The 21,507-nt window shown below is 38.3% G+C and overlaps 2 protein-coding genes across 2 annotated transcripts; one reads left to right on the top strand and one right to left on the bottom strand.

Annotated features, from left to right (window-relative positions):
- Window positions 1-86: 86 nt before the first annotated feature.
- LOC108038320 (uncharacterized zinc finger protein CG2678-like) lies at window positions 87-608 on the top strand. Its single transcript, XM_044461459.1, has 2 exons — window positions 87-138; window positions 197-608. Coding segments are annotated over exons 1-2 (414 nt in total). The 5' UTR covers window positions 87-136.
- A 10,851-nt stretch (window positions 609-11,459) lies between these two features.
- Window positions 11,460-17,231, bottom strand: LOC108039842 (platelet binding protein GspB). The gene is given in 6 exon segments (XM_044461124.1): window positions 11,460-12,098; window positions 12,398-12,752; window positions 13,093-14,096; window positions 14,926-15,604; window positions 15,606-16,039; window positions 16,784-17,231. Coding segments are annotated over 6 exon segments (3,111 nt in total). The 5' UTR covers window positions 16,911-17,231; the 3' UTR covers window positions 11,460-11,586.
- Window positions 17,232-21,507: the final 4,276 nt, after the last annotated feature.

Consider the following 21,507-nt stretch of genomic DNA (forward strand, 5'->3'; position numbering starts at 1 on the left):
TAACATTTTTTTAAGCTTTTGTTTTGGCTAGAGTTGGCAGCACTGGTTGCGGGGGTTTAACAGGGTGACTAGTGCAATACAAAAGTAAACAAATGCGTTTGACTTGTCCCATAAAATGATTTGATATTATAGGAAAATGTAAGTAATTGTAATCAATAATCTGTTTCAAACATTTGTTTTAATATATCCATTTCAGGACAATGCTGAAACGATGTAGAGCTTGCCTGGAAAGTTCCGAAACGATGGTCAGTATATTTAATGTTTCCCAAGAATTGGACATTCAAATTGCCGATGTGATATCTCAATGTACAGGAAACCCGGTTTCTAGAGGGGATTCCCTTCCTGAAACCCTCTGCAAACCTTGTCTAAAAGATACAACGTTGGCCTTTAGGATAATAAAAAAGTACGAGGAGACTCAACAGTTTTACAAGCCGTTTAAAAAGCAAGAAGATAACAGACCGTTCAAAAAGGAGGAGGATTCACTGGAGGAAGAAGTCTGCAAATTCTCATGGCAACGAGGGAATGGAAATCCCACCATTCCATTGCCAAGTGAAGAAAGAACAAACTGGAAAAGACTTTATTACAGAGGAAATATTTTCAAAAGATAATCAATTCCAAAGCCAAGTTAAGATAGAAAATCCTGAAGAAGATTTGCTAGAAGAAGGATCTCCAAAAGTTTATCTCCTGCAATGCGAAGTAATGATAGAAGACGCCGGCGAAGATTTCCTAGAGGAAGTCTTTAAAGGATGGTCATTTCTAATCGAAAGTGAATATAGAATTAACAGGAAAGGATTTCCCAGAGGAAGGGTATTCAGAAGATCACCAGCTCCTAATCCAAGTGAGGATAGAAAACTCAGAAGAGGATTTGTCAAAGGAAGTGGGGCTTAAAGACGACCACTTCCAGGTGAAGAACGAGCCAGTTGAAGGTGGCTTTACAGGGGAAGAAGACGACTGTGATTACCCTGTAAAGACTGAGGCTATCGAAGATGATATCCGAGAGCATAATAAGCAAACTAGTGAGGGGACGGAGAAAAGAAGAGAAGAACGCCCTCGTAAGCACCAATGTCCTCAATGCCTGAAGAGTTATCATCGCTCATTAGTTTTCAAAGAGCACATACTTGTTCACACGGAGGATCAACCCTTCGAGTGTTCCCACTGTCCAAAGAGATTTAGGTACCCAAAGTATCTCAAGGAACATAGCTCTATTTACACGGGGGAAAGACCTTTTAAGTGCACCCATTGCCCGAAAAGTTATCGTCGGAAAACCTGTTTTCAGCGGCACATTTAGACATACACTGGAGTTCGACCCTTCAAGTGCACACACTGCCCAAAGACTTTTGCAAAAGATTATGATCTTCAGTGGCACATCCGGAATTATTCGGGCGAAAAGCCTTTTAGGTGTTCTCAATGCCCGAAATCCTTTGCCACACAATCTGTCCTCAATGCACACACCCGAATTCATGTCGGAGATAAACCCTATAAGTGCACTCTGCGCCCGCGGGTTTTTCTGTGGAAGTAGAGAAAGCACTTCCAAGTGTTCCATCTGCTCAACTACTTTTGGATCCGAATATTCTCTTAAGCGTCATATGCGGCGAACACACAAATGATCCCAGCACTTAAATCCGATCAGTGATCACACATCCTACACAGAAAGGAACATTTATACCATAAGAATATATCATTTTGGAACACACGCTAGCATTTTAAGTTGTTATGTATATATTGAAATGTCAAAAAAATCTTTTTAAAAAGATGTTTTTCAAAATGTTGTATAAAGTTATTTTGTTAAGAGCAATTTTTTTGTTTAGTGTAACTTTGAACTCAAAAAATTCATAGACAACAGTGTGTTTTGAACCTGTTTTTTTTAGCAGAGGAACTTTGCTATTCGTTTTATCCTTTTGTTGTAACCGTCGTGAAGAAATGCTGATATGCATATAAAATGTAGTTTGTGATTGAAAACGAGAGCTTGGTGAACTAATAAAGTTTTTTAACCGATTTATATAGTTGGCTGAACTATGTTGTTTTCAGGGGTAATTACAAAAAACGCGACAGACTCTGGTCTATGGTCTAATGTGAATTTGAAGTGGGCCAACATATGCTGTCATGTCTTGTCTGCACTAAATAAAATGCAACTTTTCGCCGGATTATGCGCATGTGAGTAGAACACGAAATGACTTTTTCTGTTATTTCGCTGTGGCAACTGTTTCTGCGTGTGCATAAGTGTATGGGTTTGAGTGCATGCACTGGAAAAAATTAATTCTATTTTATTTAAGATATTCAAAGAAGTTACAGGTCTGTTTTTATTTCAGTAATTTCGTTGAAGGCATACAAATCTTAGTTTTCTTCTTTGTAATTTTTGTAAAGTCTAAAAATAAAAAATTGTATTCCGAAATTGCTACAAATAAATGTTTTACAAAAAATAATACATACATATGTACATATGTAGGTACAAACATACATATAACTTTGACTCATTTAAAAAATGACTTAAAATCACATTGTGATATTTGTAACATTTTTGTTCTCTGCATGTGTTTGCCTGCAGCTTTTCACTTTATTCATGCATAAACTTGCCTGAGAAAGTTTTCGCGTGGCAAAAAGTTGCCACGGGATTTGCTTGGGTTGCGCGTTGCCCCCGAACCCCCGAAACCCCCGAAACTACCCATTTTGGACACATGCAAATAACATATCGATGCTGCTTTTTCAAATAAACCAACCCCCCCTCTCCCTCTCACTCCCCCTCCCCGCCCATCCGATGCCACGCCCCCTTTTGTGGCTTTCGCCTGTCGCCTGTTGTCCTAGAGGGGATTTAGTGGCATTGCCGGAACGTGCTGCTGCACATGCATCAATTTGGGTGCCACCGCAGCCCCCGATTTCCCAGACCCCTTTAACCCCCTTAACCCCATAACCAAAATTCTGCAGAAGCCCCTCTCCCCCCTTTTCACCCCCCACACGCACATTAACCCGCTGCCTGCCCACGTGACATATGGGCACTTCTTTTACTTTATTTTCTATTTTTTAGCGCGACAATGCCATTAATTTGGTTAACAGTGTGAATTTTTATTTTTCAATTTTTATTTTTGCGTTAATTATTGCAAAATAGTAATTAAAAAGGTTAAATATTTTCTGCTTGGTTCTTTACACGATACCTATTTTATAGCCTACTTTTTGGTACATTTTCCATCGTTTTGGGGGTTTTCTTAAACCCAGTAATATCAGAAAATAACTCATTTGTGTTTATATAAATTTAATTTTAAGAGCAAAAAAGAAAGTGAGAGTGTATTAAACATAAATTTTTCCTTAACATGTCAAGTTGAAAAAAATCTTTGGGTTAAGATGAAATATAGGGGTCGAACATATTATGTGCGGGCTTTATAAATCATAAGTTGAACACAATGTTGCCCTGTATTTGATTTCTGTTGATTAAAAAGCCGCAAAATTAAATTTTATACCATAAATCGTTGGCCCTTCCGCCCCCCCTTCACCATAATTTATATAAATTTGTTTGCAATTCGGCCTGCAAATAATTGCAAAATGCGGGTCGGCATGAGAGTTTCATACATTTATTTTCATTTTTTATTTATTTTTATATTTTGTAGACTTCCTTAGCATTCCTGCTCTAAATTAGTTTAATATATGCTTGTTTTTTTCGTGATTTAATATTTTAAATTTTATCTTGCACATACAGTAAAGGCTTCATCTTATGTGTTTTTGTTTTGTTCTTAACTATTTCACATCTTTTATTGAACACAGGAATTTTCAACTTGTTCTCTTGCATAAAATGTTCGCATTAAGGTAACAAATTGAGTTTTATAATTAGATAATTACAAAAACTCCACGGTTAACTAATCGCATACATTTATTTTGCGTTCGCTTTAACTTTTCGCCCGCAACTTTCGTAAATTTCCTCAACATTATTTATTTATTTTAATTTTTATGCATTTTTGTGCGCGCCCCCCATGGTTTTGATTACATAAATTGCGTATACGCAGTGTGTGCTGGGCAAAAGGGCAGGTGGTGTTTTGTAGCGTCTCTTAGGTGTAACATGTGTGCCAAGGTGCAATAAAAAAAAAAACATATATATATATGAAATGGGTGAAAAAAAGAACCGACTCAAGGCCAAAACACTTGACTAGAACGAGATGGCACCACAGACAGTCAGACATGAATGGGCGTCGGTGGGGGCGTGGGGCGTGGGGGCGTGGCAGGTGTGCGTGTGAACCACCGAGAGGTGCAAAGTAGTTGCCACTTAAAAGGCGCAAAAAAAAAAAACTTCAAACAAACAGCAGCCAAAAAGCTTTGAAGGGTTTTTCTCTCTTTTTTTCCCCCTGCAGCTGCTACCGCTTTTCTTCTTCTTCTTCTACTCTTTGGTGGGGCGGGGGCGGCGAGGGGGCGTGGCAGGCGGTTTTGAGATATGAGCTGGGTTGGTTGGGTTTGTTGCTCTGGGCCATTGACAGTAAATCTGTTCAAGTCGACTTGCCAGAAAGTATGCAAAAATGCATGCAACAAAAATCCACCATCAAATGTAGAAAAAATAATATAAAATGTGCATTATGCATAGAAAGGAAATGCTATATGTGTTATGTAAAGTAAGTTTGTATAAAAGGATATTTCTAGACTATCATTTAAAGGAGCGAAAAAATTAATTCACTGTATTCAGCTGGAATTTGAACCTGGGACCCATATGAATCAATGGAATATTCGACATTGTGTATCTTATAGTAATCAAAACTTAAAGATATACACATTTGTATTAATTTCAAATGTATACTTAAAGGCATTCGAACTAGACCATATTTTATTTCAGACAAATATTATCTATTTATTACTTATAAATAAGTGGCAAAATTGCAATATATTAGGCCAATAATTTATGTGCACAATTATTATGAAAATATCTATGGAAAGTGAATACAGCCAAGCATAATTTTATTTCCGTGTATAAAAAACGTGTATGCACAAATATGCAAGAAATAAGACTGCAGAGGGAATCAGTTGACAGACATCAGACAAATGTGAGCCGACAGAGATATGGCAAATATAAAACATAACAAATTCCTACAAAACAATATGCAAATCATTGTACATTTTTTTTTAACAAGAAAACTGCAGATTTCATTGATTGGTAGGGAAAATTAAAGCATCAATGGCTTAATCAGTTTATCAGTAATACAAATACAAGTATGTTTGAGCATTTCAATTACTATAATTTCATACAGGGAAAGTGCTGACACTTTTAAAATGATTTTAATTGGAATTTTGAACGTCTGCATTCCCCGCATTTCATGTGGTTCAAGTTCATTTCAAACATGTTAATACATTTTAAGTTAGCTTACTTTTAAGTATATTTGTATTAATATCAAAATATTAATATTTCAAAATATTTCTGTTCGTAAAACTCCTATTATATGTATTAAAATGTTTTTTTTCTCTTATTTTTTAAAGCGATAATTTAAAATTCTGACTCCATCCATTTGACTGCATTTTAGGCATATTCCCCGCCCTTTTCTTTTTTTTACTGCCATCAGTTTTCCGCTCTTCTATAAAATATACAGTTTTTAACTGTTGTGTGGTTCTGACTTATTTAAAAAGATTTTAAATATTTAATTGCCTTTGGTTGGTTCTTCGCCTGGTATTTATTATTAAATATGCAAGCTAAAAGCTTAATGTTCCACATTCATATTTAATTATTTTTTTAATTTTGTTGCTTTTTCTGCTTTTTGTTTTTCTTGTCCACCCTCAGAATATTTTTTTGGTTGCACTTTTCGTGCGCTTCGAAAATGCCTTTGAACTAAATTGCTCTCCCTTTCTCTTTTACTTTCTCTACGTGCGAGTGTGTGTGTGTGTGTGTGTGTGTGTGTCTGGCCACATTGTTGTTGCTACTACTTCTGTGGCTGCTCTGCCATCATTGCCACCATCATCATTATCGCCATCATCGTCATCATCATCATCATCATCATCATCATCATCATCGTCGCGGGCGCCTGGCAACCCTGACCTGAATTTAACTCTAAAATTTCTGCGAGCTCTGGTATTTTACTTTTTCCATTTTTTCCTCTTTATTTCTGTGCGGCAAATCAGTAAGCGCGTGTGTGAGTGTTAATTTAATATTTGTTTGTGGAAACTAGAAAAAAGAGTTAATTCCAATTTTTCAAGTTAGTTGCACTTTGTTAGCATGTGGGGTGCAAAGGATGGAAAAGGAATACATTTTAAAAGAAACCCAGCATTTAAGTGTTCCCAAAAATAGAAATATATATGCCACAAGAATAACAAGAATAATATGGTAATGCTATATAAAGGCATCTTTTTTTTAAACATCTCCACACAAAATGTAATTGAAAAATAAAAAAATTAAAATATGCCAAAGGTTGGTGTTTATTTAGTTTATTTTCTTTTTAATTTTTTAATTTTAGCGCAATCGACAACTGATTGCACAAACAAAATTGTTTTTACAAGTATTAACATATAGCTATTACTTAGACCAGGGTGTACATCTATTTTACAAATCACGCATGATGAAGAAAGAAATGCCCAAGAAATGTTTATTCCCTTTAAAGGTAAAAGAATAAGTATAACTATTGATACCATGATAGCATGTTTTAGAAAAAGAGAGATGTTACTGAAGATAAGTCCTAAATTAACTGCTGCCCTACTTTTTATAAATGTTTTCCACATTTTGGAAATATATTTATATTTTTTATAAATTTTCCCCTTTTTTAGGGCTTTTGCCATAGATTTTAGAAAGGAAATGCCTTTAAGTTTAGAAAAATAAATGTAATATGTAGAATTGATAGTGCGATGCCAATGAAGACAAAAATAGGTCGAATTTTATGTTTTCAGGGTTAATTTTGCTATGAATATGCTCCGTAAACTTTAGAACATAATTTCTAAGACCAAAAATGAGTATGAACCTACTGAACTGACTTCACAACAATAACCCTAGATTTTAAGCTTCGAGGCAAGTGCTAAAATATCCCCATCGTAAACACGTCCAAGCAACTCAGTTGAAGCAGTTCATTAATAAGTGACCAAGCGGTGTCATAAGCAGTTCATTAATTAGGGACTTCAACTCCCTAGCAAGTAAACAATCCGGGGTCCTTTTTCCTGCATTGCAACCCCTTTACCCCCCTCGAATCACCATTCTCGCATTTTCCAGCACGTTGTCCTGGTCGAATCTGTCACGAAAATTCCCCCACATAGCGGTGAAGGAGCTTAAACACAACTCGGTTCCTGGTCCAGCTCCTGGCATTTATGCTTTGTGCTGATGTCTTCCGCTCCTCCCATTTCCACACGACTTTCCATGAGTTTCCATGGGTTTCCCCAACCATTTTCCGTTGGCAGTGCCAGTTCCATTCCCTTGTCAGGTATTTCAGCTTGTTGTTTGCTGCAGTTATGTGTTTAACTGCCCCCCTCGAATCCCTCAGCTAGTGGTAAAGGGCCATGTCAACTGGCATACGAAACCAATTTCCTTTTTATGGCAAATGAAATGAAAATTTGAAATGACCACAAAACCAGAGAAAGAGACAGAGAAAGGAACACTACGAGATAGAGCAGAATAGAGGGAGATAGTGCACTCGGAAAAGGATTCTAGCTAAAGTCTCTCAACCAAATGCCAATATTGGATATTGAATCAAGCCCTTAAAATGTCCATAAATAGCTTTTATTCTTTGGTATAAGTAGAATAACATATTTGCTAATTTCCTTTGATATAAATATTGCCAATTTCCTTTGAACCAATATGTATTTTTAAATAATAATAAATATGGTTCAAAATCAGTCAGTTTTATATTATTTTTAAGCTCGATCATAATATGTAAAGAGAAAAGATACATTTGGAAATATACAAATCATTAAAAATATTTATTAATATTTTCTGATTTAATTATGAAAATATAAGACGATGAGTGGAGAATAATATAGTTTATTTTTTATAGATTTTTAGCTTTCAAAGCCATTTCAAATAGCTTGTAACTTTTCCCAATATTACCTTTAAGTATTGTTGATTGACAATGTTATTATTCAAAAACATATTAGTTTTAGATCGCAGTGTGATGCGGGACAAATGGGGTTATTCAGAAGGCGGCAGTTTACTTGCTCAGGAAATGGACACTCGGAATGGATGCGACATTGCACTGGAATGCCTGCTGAATATTTCTCTGGAGCTCCTGGGATGAGGAGCGCCACATTAACGATGAAAAGTAGCAGAAATAACTGAATTAGCCATGCACCGACAGCTCAAGGAATTCCAGGAGCACATCTCTCCCTGTCATCTGGCTAAATGGTTATGTATGCCAGAAACATCTGAAAAGCTGAACAGCTGCTGCCCCTTTTCCGAGTTTTCCCCCACTTATTTTTTGGGGTCAACCAAGCAATCTACCCGCAGCGGCTTTGCGGTGGATTTATTTTATTGCCAAAAATGAGAAACCAACAAGAACTCACGAAATGAGCAGAGTTCAAATAAACGACGTTGTTTTTACCCTTTAAAATGATTATCCGACTATTGGCAAATATAGCCATACCTTTTAGTGATAATCATCAAAGTAGAGTTATCAAATAATATCTGTTTGATGCAGTCATATTTCTTTCTATCCATAAAGCTTATTTAGCTTAATAAACACAACACAAAATAAGATACATTTAAATTTAAAAAAATGTAGTTTAATGTCTAACATTTTAAAAAATTCGCATTTAATCGTTCACTTAATTAGCACTTATTTGTACATTTTTTTATGACAATGTTAAGGTGAATCGTTTGAAGAGTATCCTTAGATGAAGAAACAAAAACGCACCCAAAAGAGCTCGAATTGGGATAGGTTGCGGTATCGCCAGCCAAGTTGCCTTTTTGTGTGGTCTCGCTTTAATCCTTTCGCTTTTCCTAACTAACCTTACCAACTCCGCACGTCCTTTTCGTTGTCTTCTGTTTGGAAAAGCGGTGCCCAGCTCATAAAACGCCATACATATGCGCATTTCATTTGATTTGATTTAATTTTATTGCCTTTTATGTACGTTGCTGCTTGGCTGCTCTTTGTTGCCAAAAAAAAAAAACAAAAGAAGAAGCAACCAGGATATGCCACTTTGTGTTGGAATTAATTTAATTTGATTTTTATTTATTTATGCCAATGGAAATTGGTTTTTGTTTTGAGTCAAGCCAGCCAGGCGAGCTAATTTACAGATCCAAGGCAGAATGCCCAACATAAATGTAGTGGAATTGCGAACAAGTAAAATTAAAATTCAAATATTCGAAATTCGAAATTCGATATTTAATTTGGCTAAAAATTAAAGTTGATTAAAAGTAGTTTTTTTCTTTAATTTGAACTTTTTAATTGAGCTAACTTGAGGTTTATCAACAGAGCTAAATTGATGTGTTGTCCTTCAAGACCATTTCTTTTATTACGTAATTTTTATTTTTTTCTAAGCCATAATAAAATTAACATGATTAATTCGAAGAGAACAATTTCCTGTGCAGAATGCCCAACATAAATGTAGTGGAATTGCGAACAAGTAAAATTCAAACTTTCAAAATTCGATATTCAATTAGGCTAAAAACTAAACAATTTTAACCTTTTAATTGAGCTAGCTTGAAGTTTATCAACAAACCTAAATATATAGTATATGTTGCCTTCCAAGACCATTTTGTTTTATTACGTAATTTTTATTTTTTCTAAGCCATAAATAATAATTTATGATACGACTATCTTATATTACTTTTATGAATAAATTGTGAAAGAAAAATCCATCTAAGATTCTACTTCGGAGTAACCTAATTTTGTCTAAAATGTTGGCCAATTTATTGGTGGTTCCCCAAATGTGTTCCACCAGCATTTCCTTTGTTTTTTATTCCCTTTGCTACCCATTGTACATCTGTCAATCTATTCTAGCCAAGTCAGTCAGCCAGTTAGCCGGGTTCAAACGTTGAACTGCTTTGTCCTGGGCACGAGCCTATTTGTCTGCCAGTGTTCTCGCTTTTTCTCGGTCTTCCAAGAAGCGGAGTCGAGTCCGTTTATATGGCCAGTCATGTGGCACGCATCATCATTTATCAAAGAGCGCGGCAACAATTCGCAGGGCTGACAACAAGCCAAAAACCATCCTCCATCCGCCATCCAATCTTCCACAAACTCCCAACGTGTCCCACCCACAAAAGTCGTCGCCGTTTTCTTGTCGCTGTCGCTACTATTTTTTTCCCACTCCTGCACTTTTCTATTTTTTTTTTTGGCTATTCGGTCTCCTGCGTTTTCTTCGGTTCTTTATTGTTGTTGTCGACGCTTATCTTGGCTGTTTGACATTGATGTGCAGGAGTACAGTGGTCAAAATGGGAGATACTTGAATAAATAGATAAGTAATTTTCCTAAAAGATTTTTCCGATTAACAGATTAGAAATGTGAAAACAAGAAAAATGTATCTACAAGTTAATGATTGTCAAGCAAAATCGAGAAGCATTTAAATATATTTATTAAATGCATTAAGAAAAAAACATAAACTATCTTAATTTAATATTATTCAACTTTTCTATTATTTTGCTGGCCTTTACCATTGGTTTCACTGTACTGCCGCCAACGATTGTTGTTGGTCCTGTCATGTAACGGTTAAATCTGCATGAAAAATTAATGCTGTGTTGTTGATACGGGAAAATAGTGGGGGAAAGTGGCGTATTGCGTGTATCTGTATCTGTGAGTTTTTGTGTATCGAAATTAGCATTGCGGTAAAATTACACCCACAATTTTCATCTGTCCACTTGCACTTTACTTATTTTCTATTTATTCTCCTTCTCTTTTAGACTTTATATACCTTTCTCTTTCTTTTTATCTATTAAACCTTTAATTAAATGTAATTGTCCAATTATTAAATTTCTAATTGTAACATAAAATAGCAATGAAATTTAGAAAAAAAAATTGGGAATCTATTTAATACTGTTTAAATTTTCATTTTGCCAAATCTGTACTATGTTCTGCCGATCTTTTTCCTGGATTAAGTAATCCTTTATTAAGTAAACTTTGATACCGTGATGGATTTTGATCATTAAATAAGGTGTAGGTTATCCCTTCAGGTTTCATCTTGGATAATTCCTAGAGTAATACAAACTACACTACAATTTTGGGATACTGTGAACAATAAGTAGCTGGCACAGAAAAACGACAAAAAATTGCCATTCCTATTTAACACTTAATATGACAAAGTAATGTTGCGATTTGAATAATTTTTGGTGTGTCGATAGATAACATGACCCACCTATGGGCGTTAGAGTGGGCGTGGCATTTTAGATCTAAATGCAAAATACCATATATTCAGCTCTTGTCGTTTCTGATATCTCGACATTGATACGGACGGACAGACTTAAGGATCCTAATCAAGAAATTATAAACATTGTAGGGTCGCATTCGCCTCCTTCTATTTATTTTACACTTTCCAACGAATAAGATATACTCTACCAGTAAAAGGAATAATAAATTGTATCAATTTTGAAGTTTTTTTCTCGTTTTATTGCAATGACATGTTTACCTCTACAATGGATTTATCCCCCACTCTCTTCCATGCTCAAGATCGGGACAATTACTAGAAGAGTATGAAAATGCGGGGCACAGTGAACACTCAGTAGCTGGGACGCCACGGAGGATTTAAATGAAACTGACGCCGCTGCTGCGCCGACTGCGACTGCGACGCCGACAGCGACGCCGACGGCGATTGCGACTGCAACTGCGGCAGCGGCTCGTCTGCGTCGCGTCGCTGCAGCAGCGCTGCCGCTGCGCGGCTAAGCGTTTTATTTTCCCGTCGAAAGCCGAGCAGCGAGTTACCGTTACGCGAGTGCTGCTGCTGCGCTGCCAGCGTCGGCACCGTTCGCCGTGTTTTTGTCTCTGTTTTTGCTGCTGCTTGCGCCGCTTTCGGTCCCGCTTTCCATCCCGCTCCTCCACCTCCCCCCACTCTTCCTCCTGCCGACGCAACTCCTGCCACTGATCCTTTTTTAGTTGTTTTTGTTCCCTTTTGCAACGTCGGCTGTGCAGTGCGCTTCGATGCCGCTGTTAAGGTCGTTGTTAAGGGCGCTGTTGCGGGCGCTGTTATGGAAGCTGTTACGGGCGCCGTTACGGTTGCTGTTACGGAAGCAGCTGTAAAAATAAAAATTTTAGTTCAATAGGATTCGAGGGTGGACCCAATAAAACCCACTTAAAATTGTATATGTCCTTTAAATTACATCTTTTTGGTTACCGATAATGATAATGTCTACAAAATGCATTATTGAAATTTAACTAAATTATTTCTTTCTATTATTAGTAACCGCCATTCTTTTTTTTTATAGTTTTGCTAGTCATAAATACATATAAATTGCATTACATCAGAAATCATCAAAGGGAGGACCCCAAGCAAAGGTAAAATTTCAAGGACAATATTAGCCCAGGTGTCTTACCTGCTGCGTTAGCCGGTAATCCTGTAGGTCCTTTCTTTCTCAGCTCTGATCCATTCGTTTTTGGCTTGGCCGTTGATGCAGCCAGAGTTCTAGTCCCCGTTTTGGACACTCCACTTTTCAACGGAGGTGCTTTGCCGCCCGAAGTGGCTGCATTGCGTTGATTTGTCGACCGATTGGTGGTCGTAGTCGTGATCGAACCCCGGTGGCTTTGCAGTCTGGTTGTTTCCTTACTCGATGAAGGCATCTCCGCCGGTATGTTTTTTCGAAATTGCTGCAGATGCTGCGCTTGCTGGTGTAGGATCTCCGCCTTGAGCATCTGCTGCTGGGTGCGGAAGGCACGCTTGTAGGCCGAAACCTGATGAGGATATAATATATATTAAAATGTTTTTATTCAAAAATAGCGAACAAAGACCCAAAAGTAAATTACATAGCCACACTGCGTATGAGTGACATTAATATCGATGATCTTAAATAACTCATACGCAGCGTTACCCTTTTTATTTCGTTCTGAAAATAAAATAAAATATATTTGCATATTCTAGCAAAATAACAACAAATAATAATATTGCATTTAGGTGTAATTTAATAAAAACTCAGCCCGAAAAGGGTCATGAAATGTTGCCAATATTATAATGAAAAAGCTCATGAAAATATTTTCATAACAAATTTTAAGAAGTTGTTTAGTAACTACATACCTGCGAGGCACTCGCCACCAGCAGCTGATTGGCCCCTTTGAGATTGGCGGCTTCCTTTAGCTTCCTTCCCGTCTTCTGGTCCTGGTGCGACGTCTTGGGAGGATTACCCGCGGGAAGGTCGGGGTCTTCGGGTGTCTGGAGGAAGGCCCGACGGCTAGAGCGGCTCACCTGATTGTTGGTCACCTTGGTCACCCGCGGCTTGTCCATCGGCTTATACATCGGCTTATCCAGTGGCTTCCTCTTTGTGACCTTGTCCATCACCTTGCCTTTGACCCTCTCCTTGACCCTCTCCTTGACCTTCTCTTTGACCTTCTCATCACCCCTCTCTTTGGCCCTCTCCTTGACCTTCTCTTTGACCTTCTCATTGATCTTCTCTTTGACGTGCTCTTTGACCCCGCCCGTGGGGTCATCCACTTTGGGGGCCGTCTGAAGACTGCGCTGCTGCAATTGCTGTCGACGCACGGGTGCCAGGGTGGCTCGACTGGGCTCCTCTTGGCCAGCATATGATCCAGAAAGAGATCCGGAATGTGATCCAGAATATGATCCAGAATATGATCCAGAATGTGATCCAGAATATGATCCAGAATATGATCCCGAAATGGGTCCAGCAAATCCTCCCGACGCTGCTTCCGAGGCGGCTTTTTTAGTGCCCTTGGAAGAGGCACGGGAAGTGGCTCTAAAGGGCGCCGAATTTACTGCCGAAGATCCCAAAGTTTCGCCAGCAGTACATCCCTTGACTGAGCGTGGTTTTGCTCCTGGAATTGATCCCGAAACTGGTCCAGAGGAACTTCCCCTGTTTCCCTTGTATGTGTTGGAGTTTCTTACCGTAGTTGCTTCTGTTGTTGTCGTTCCCAAAGTGCTGCTCGATCCTTGGTACTTGTACCAATCTCTGGCAGGAGTTCCCTGCCAAGCGGTTCCAAAACTTTCAACCGAAGTTTCTTTCGAACTCTTTGAATATCCTAAGTTTTCTTCAGAACTCTTTCCACAGTTTTCTGCATTGGTTTCTAGGCAAAAATAGTATTTTTTGAAAGATACCGAGGTATAAAGGGTTAGCCATATATTATAAAGTCGTTTGAATTAGATAGAATTGGTAAGCCACGATATTTTGGTACTTCCTACTGTAACAGGCCAAATAGAGTAAAGATAAGCTGGCCACACTACAGGAGCAGTGGCTCTCTCTTTTAAGAGAGGATCTATCCCTCTCTCTCAAGAGAGAGCGCCAGAGGGAGCTGCCTGCGTGCAGCGAAGCTCAGTCTCCGTGTGTTACACTACGGATGCAGTCATTGGCTAAAATACTTAAGCTTTTGTTTTAGATTTTAACATTGTATAATTATCTTATTACTTTATAAGAATTATTATAGAAGGATATAATTACATATCAAATTCTGCGGTTGTGCTACAGAAATCAAACTTTAAAATTACTTTAAAAGTAAGAGTGTGCAACGATTATATTGAATCGGGAATCGGGAATCCGATGGATTTATTGCATTGCATACTTTTAGACGCCATAATAATCGAATTTAAACCCTAGTGATTTCTGCATCAAATTTTTTTAAATTTCCTAACCTTATAAGTCCATGTTAGCGCCAAAAATATATAATATATATATATATTACGAAATTACTTCTTGCCCTAAGTAACGATTAGACTATTTATTGTATAATTTTTGTAAAAATCGATTAGATTAAGCTGCCAGTTGGGTAGCAGTGTGCTAATCTTAAGAATAAAATTTCCACATTTATAAAAGTAAAAAAAACAAAAATAAAATTTCCTAATTCCTAATTCCTAATTTTCGATGTTGGGTTTTTGTTTGGAAATTACTTTATAGTATACCTGTTGCTGTCGAACTGCTGGGCTGGAAACTAGTTCGCGAACTGCTGTCCAGGCTGGATCCCCGTGCGGATCCACCGTTCCCCAGCGGACAGACCGGCGTCACTGGTCGCGGTGCAATGGCCTCCAGCAGCTGATTCGCGTGCTCCAGACTCCTGCTCCTCTGCCGATAGTTGGCGTGCAGGACATTGTTGAAGCTGAGATGGCGTGGCTGTAGCCCCACATCCGCGTCGCGGGGGAGGCTCTCGAGACGAGTCCTTGTGGATCCGCTGCCACCACCGCTGGGACCCCGATGGCTCCGATTGAAGGCGTATGAGGCCACGGGTCCATCGGCGAACTGGATGTACTCGAACTGCTTGATGCGATCGCCCAAAGTCTGGAAGCGGAAGCGCATCTCCGACGGGAATCGGCCGCCGTCGATGGAACTGCCGTTTCCGGTGACCATTAGGTGACCCAGTTCCGCCCTGGCCCGACCACGCCCCTCCTCCAGCTGGCCGCCCAGCACCGAAATGCGACGCTTGAGGGCGGCATCCACCGGCATTAGGTGGTCCCCATCGCCCCGTGGAATCCGGATGGGCTGCGCCAGCGAGTTCTTCGCCATGGCCGCCATGTGGTGTTGCCTGCTCGGCGGCATGGTCCGCATCATGGCGCCGCATCCCAAGCCGGGTGCAGATGGCAGGGGGAGGCAGGCTCATCGACCGGCCACCGAACAGCATGCCCATGTCCACCAGTTGCTCCTCGTTCCCCTTCAGCGTCTCTGCCCTGCTCCCTCCTCGCCCCGACTTCCTTTTCCGCTTCGCCCTGCCGCCCAGGATCTCGGTGCGGGAGGATCCGACACTGCTCCTCCCGCTGGAGCAGCTCGAACTGGCGCTACTTCGCGGGGCGGTGGACTGGCCGTAGGTCGCGTAAGGACGAGCCGCCGAGAAGGACATGGAGCGGCGCCGGCTCGCCTGCATCATCGTGTGCAGCAGCTGGCCGGAGGAGCTGCTGGCCGCCTGGTCCGCCTGCAGAATGTGGCTGCGCGGGTACACGTCGGCGGGACTGGGCTCCGGCTCCGCCTTTTTGATCCTGCGCAACGGACCCACATTCTCCGTGCGGAGACGTGGGAATTGATTGTCTGGGAATGTGGAAAAGAAACCCTAATTATTCACTACTCAGTGGATCAGTCGATCTGCATTTAAAATATGAAAAACTTTGAATACAATTTTCATTAAATTTCAGATTTTTTAATTTAATGAGACGTGGGATTTGATTGTCTGGGACGGTAGAAAAAAAAGCACACAAGATGCCCTATTTATTCACTACTCAATGGGCTGTAAATTAACAAAAGACTTTAATAGGTTACTCTTTTGTTAAAAAGGAAAAAAAAACAATCGATCTGCATTTAAAATATGATAAATTATTAACAACAATTTAACTCAATTTCACCTTTTTTTTAATTTGTGGAATTTTAAATTTGAATACCTTTTAAAGCTGTGTGATGAAACTTGAAAAATGGGCTTAATTAAAAAAGTAATCAAACAAAAAATCATTTTGCAATAAAAGTGAACAACAAAATTTGTGCATAATTTCGTTTTTTAATTAATTTTGTTAATTTACTTTTTTTAGTTTTTTACTGTGAAACTTTACCAGCACTAAGAAACTGTCATTGCCTTTGAAATACGCTTATATTTATCTGATGCATAGAGATTGTATCAAGAACAACAAGCCAAATATGTAAAGCAAAGAAAATCTGTGAAATTCATTCAATGATTCAATTACTTTGATCTGAAATAAGAACGTATAAATTTGTAAATACAAAATATTTAGATAAATATCGTTCTTTTAGCAGTGGGTAGCGGGTTAGGATTTCAGGACTTACGAGAACTGTAGCCGCGCTCGTAATAGGTCCTAATGGCGCTTTCGTAGAGCTCGCTGGTGTTACGCAAGAACCAGGGTTGCATCCGCCTGTTGACCTTGATCAGGCGGTTCAGCTGGTCGGGTTTCATCCTCAGCCTTCGATCGGAGGATCGCGGGATATCCCAATCCCGTTCGCAGCAATTGTGGCTTATTTGTGGCCTTTAATGATTGGATCAGCCTCTGCCCCTTGTTTAGACTCGAATAATTTTGCTTAATAATAATGCACCAAATCGGATCTGATATTTGAATTTTATTTAAATTGCTTGGAATTTTTTTTTTAAGACGAATGGCGAGGAAAATTGTATAGAAACGTGACAAACTGCGGTGTACTAAAACATGCCGGTGCGTGCGAATGTCTATATCTGTCTGTATTTTGAAAAGCACACACACTAAACTCAAGTAACGTTAACGTTAAAGCCAAGTAAAAATAAATGTTTAGTTTCGGAAGACTCAAAATTTTGACTTAATAATTTAGGTTTCCTGAGTTTATTTATTTCACCGTTTAACTTTATAAATGTTAAACAAGAGAGAACGCTATAGTCGGGTGCCCCGACTATCAGATACCCGTTACTCAGGTAAAGGGAGTGCGAGGGAGATGGAGATAGAAACTTTGATCACGCATAACTTTTTAACGAATGGTCCGATTTGAAAAATTTCTTCTACATTTCGATAGGTATTGATAAACACAATAAAACTGCATTTTTACTTTTCCGAAATATTTAAATTTTTAAAATCGTATATAAGCGATTGTGGGCGTTAAAGGGGGCGTGGCACCTTTTTGAAATAAACTTGCGCTGCGTAGGAACTCCTAGAATCTGCATGCAAAATGCCAATCTTCTAGCTTTTATAGTTTCCGAGATCTCAGCGTTCATACGGACAGACAGACGGACAGACAGATGGACAGACGGACATGGCTAGATCGACTCGGCTAGTGATCCTGAACAAGAATATATATACTTTATAGGGTCGGAAACGCTTCCTTCTACCTGTTACATACTTTTGCACGAATACAATATACCCTTTTACTCTACGAGTAACGGGTATAAAAATACTCTATATAAATGTAAATATATTAATATAGCATGGAACATGTAAAATAATTTATAAACTGGAAAAAACCATAACGGATAAAGTTGCGTCGTGTGTTGCTAGTGAACTATATATGTACATTTATAATATTTTTGCAGGTATTCGTATGTATATGGTCTCTTTTGATGTCTGTAGAATATAGATGCATTAATAAATATATTTATGTAAGGTGGGTTATTAGGTCACCTCGGTTTTATTATTAATATTAAGTATAGATTATAAGTATAAGTTTACTGCGTAGTTTTCAGCTTTTCCTATTGTGCGTCGTTTTTCTGCTTCTGTTCTGCTGCTGTCGTCTCCGCCGAATGCCTCTTGTCGTATCGCTCTCTTTCTGCTGCTAAGCTCCTGTTAATCCGCTGTTCTGCTGTGACTGTTACTACTGCTGTTCCTGCTGTTATTGCTACTACTGATGTTCCTGCTGTTATTCTTCTGATCTGCTGTTATTCTACTGATCTCCTGTTATTCTGCTGATCTCATTCTCCATTTCTCCTACACAGTCTTACATTTATATATATTTAATTTTTTACAACATTTTTTTAAGTGTATAAAAACAAATTGGAATGTAGAGACTGTCTCTACTTAAAGTAACTTTTGTGTAGCTACTTATCATTTAAAGAACCAAAAGCTAAGTAATCTAAGATCAACCCGAATCAAGCTTATGTGATAATAGCTCGACTGCAATGCGAATGACTTTCCTTCGGAGCTTAGCCATTGGATTCGCAGTTTCGAACTACTGTAATCCCCGACACGTTTCATCCGCTCTGCCCGAAGCCCCTAACTTAGTTGTACGATTATGTGCGTTTCAATCAAATTAGCCCACACTGGGTATACATAATGCACTCATTCGTTAGTCAACGCTACTAATCCCCCACCCCACAAACGTCTCTTACGGGTGCCATCTCCATTTCTCCGCGAAAAACACTCATTTGACATTGATTTATCAGCGGCTGTCAAAGTGCCTTCATCTCCCCCCGTCCCGCCCCCTCATGCCCTCCGCTGGGCGTGGTCAAGGTAAAAATGTAATAATTAGCCGCAGTGATGTGATGATGTTCGGGGTCACCTTTCCCAGCCCCCTCGTTAGCTAGCCCCCCTCCCCCCTCACCACACACCAGCTGCCTCTATTTTGAGCTTGGCCAGCAGCAATTTGTCAAAGTTTGGCCTGAAAAATGAATGCTGGTCGTCGATGGGGTGCACTTGAAAAAATTACACTGATAATTAATACAATGATAATACAATGTTAAGCTTCGCATTAACTTAATGGCCTCTTTTTAACTTATTTATAAAGCTTACTGGCTCTAAATATCCCGATAATTAGTGTACATATGTACACCAAAAACAACAAAACTTAACATTAAGAATTTATATTTTAGGGGATACATTTTAGTACAAATTGGGTTGATTCCTCTGTGCTAAAAGAGTTTTTAAAAAGAACGTATTCTAAAACAGAAGGATCTCAATAAAAAAATATGTTTTCAATGCAAGTTGATTTACTACTTTCTGTTTTGTACTGATTTTAAGAAAATAATCTATCTAAATTTTAAGGTCTTAAATTTTGTTTTCTGTTAAAATATAGCTTTGTGTTTTGGTCTTGAACTGAGCTTACAAAAACATTGTTTCACTTTTATAATAAATAAGAATATATAAACAAAAAAGCATATTCTAAATAAATAAATAAATATGTTTAAAAAAAGGGTTGAAGAGTTCTGAAAAATTAAAAAAAATTGTGAAAAGCGGCTCTCTCCATAATTTAATACAACTCACCCTATAGGCTTGGTTTACTAGATTTTCGGCCAGTGTTTTCTATGGCCAGGTGGTGGAGTGGTGCCGGTGGTTCCCCGGTTGAGTGCGTGTGGGGGAGGGGATGGAGAGTCCACTGGTTGACCAGTTCATTGATGATGTTGTTTGCTTGTTTGTTATCGCCGCCCCACCGCACCACCGCACCACCAATATCCAGGCAATACCGCTGGCGAAAAGTGCGCAAAATGCACAAAAAAAGAGGGAAAGTACGGACACCAGGAAACCGTACTCGTACCCGAACCCGAACTCGAACCCGAAATCCAACCCGGAGACCCAGACCCGGATCCGAATGCGGAGCAGCTGCATCAGATCCCTGGCTAAATGCATTCTGTGCGCACGAATGCAAAAATTGATTTTAATTCAATTACAGTGCGTAATTTATGCGTTGCTAAAATCGACCACTAACCCTAGTAAAACCCCCTCTGGTATTCAGCATTTTTCACCGTTATTTTTTTTACAGAATTGTCGGTATTCATGTTCATTTCGGATTTTGGCTTTTGAAGAGTTCGAGCATTGTGGCCTACTTTAAAGGGCTAGGGCTGGTTTAAGTTGGCTTTTTTAGGTTGGGTTTTTAAATGGTTAATGTAAATGTATAAATAAATATATACATGAAAATATGAATAAAATACTTTTGAATATATATATACAACTATGTAAATGAATATAAAAATAAATTTATAATGTAAGTCACAATTAGTTTTATGATCTAAATATATGTACTTATTTAAAAAAATAAAGAAACAGAAAAAATGAATACTATTCAATTTACATTTTAATGCTAATCCTTATTTCAAAAAAAATTATTGTTTTTGGTAAAAAAAAGAATATATTTAAAAATTTATTTTCAAAAAAATTGAATAACACATTTTTTTTGTAGCATTTACCCAGTGTTCCCAAATGTACTTTTGCACAATTTTTTTTTAATGTTTGTAAAAGTTTTGGCTGAATTAAGTTAATTAATTGACACATACTTTTCCTTTTCCATTACGTTTTTTGGCCACCGTTGACCTTTCTAATTGCAGCTTAGACAAACACGCACACGTGCTCGTTCGCCACGCCGAAACAAAAATGAAAGTAGTAAAAAATTCGAGTGCAAAACTTTCGCAGGGCCCCTTCCATTTTGAAGACCCCCAAAAATATGTTGAAAGCGGGGACAGGGACCCTTCTCCTTTGTCAGTTTTGCTTTCTCTGTCTCTAAGCTGCCACATTAGCAAGTGAGGTGCAAAGTTTACGAGTGTCCTTTTTCACTTTTTCACTTTTTCACTTCCTCTCTTCTTCTCTTGTTCTTGTCCTTACTTTTGGCCACCACTCAGCTGTCGTAATGCTAAAGACGCCTGGCTACCCTGGATTTTTCCAATCTTTTGCTTTTACTTAACTACAAATTACTTAATTGGTTTTTACGGAATTATTATGTTTTTACGTTTCATTTGGAACTAAGTTCTTTATATTGAATAAATATTTTATATCTGTTATTTTAAGTTTATAGTTTTATATACAGAGTATGGCACCGTATTTTTATTTGAAAATAATCCTAGTATGTGACTATTATTATTATTTAAACGTATTCAACAAAGTCAAATCAAAAATTTAAAATCTTTAAGTATATATTATTATCTGCAGGAATTCTAAGCGATCATACAAAATTAAATATTAACAAAAAAGTTTATAAAATACGTTCACTCTTGTAAGGACAGTTAAAAAAGATTATAATTGGTGTTTATTATTTTATATAGGTATTTCGAAGAGGAAAGCGATATTCTGTGATTTTTACACATTATTTTTTATGGCCATGCGAATTTG

This window comes from Drosophila rhopaloa, unplaced genomic scaffold, assembly GCF_018152115.1.
Source record: "Drosophila rhopaloa isolate 14029-0021.01 unplaced genomic scaffold, ASM1815211v1 contig_3, whole genome shotgun sequence".
Lineage (NCBI taxonomy): Eukaryota > Metazoa > Arthropoda > Insecta > Diptera > Drosophilidae > Drosophila > Drosophila rhopaloa.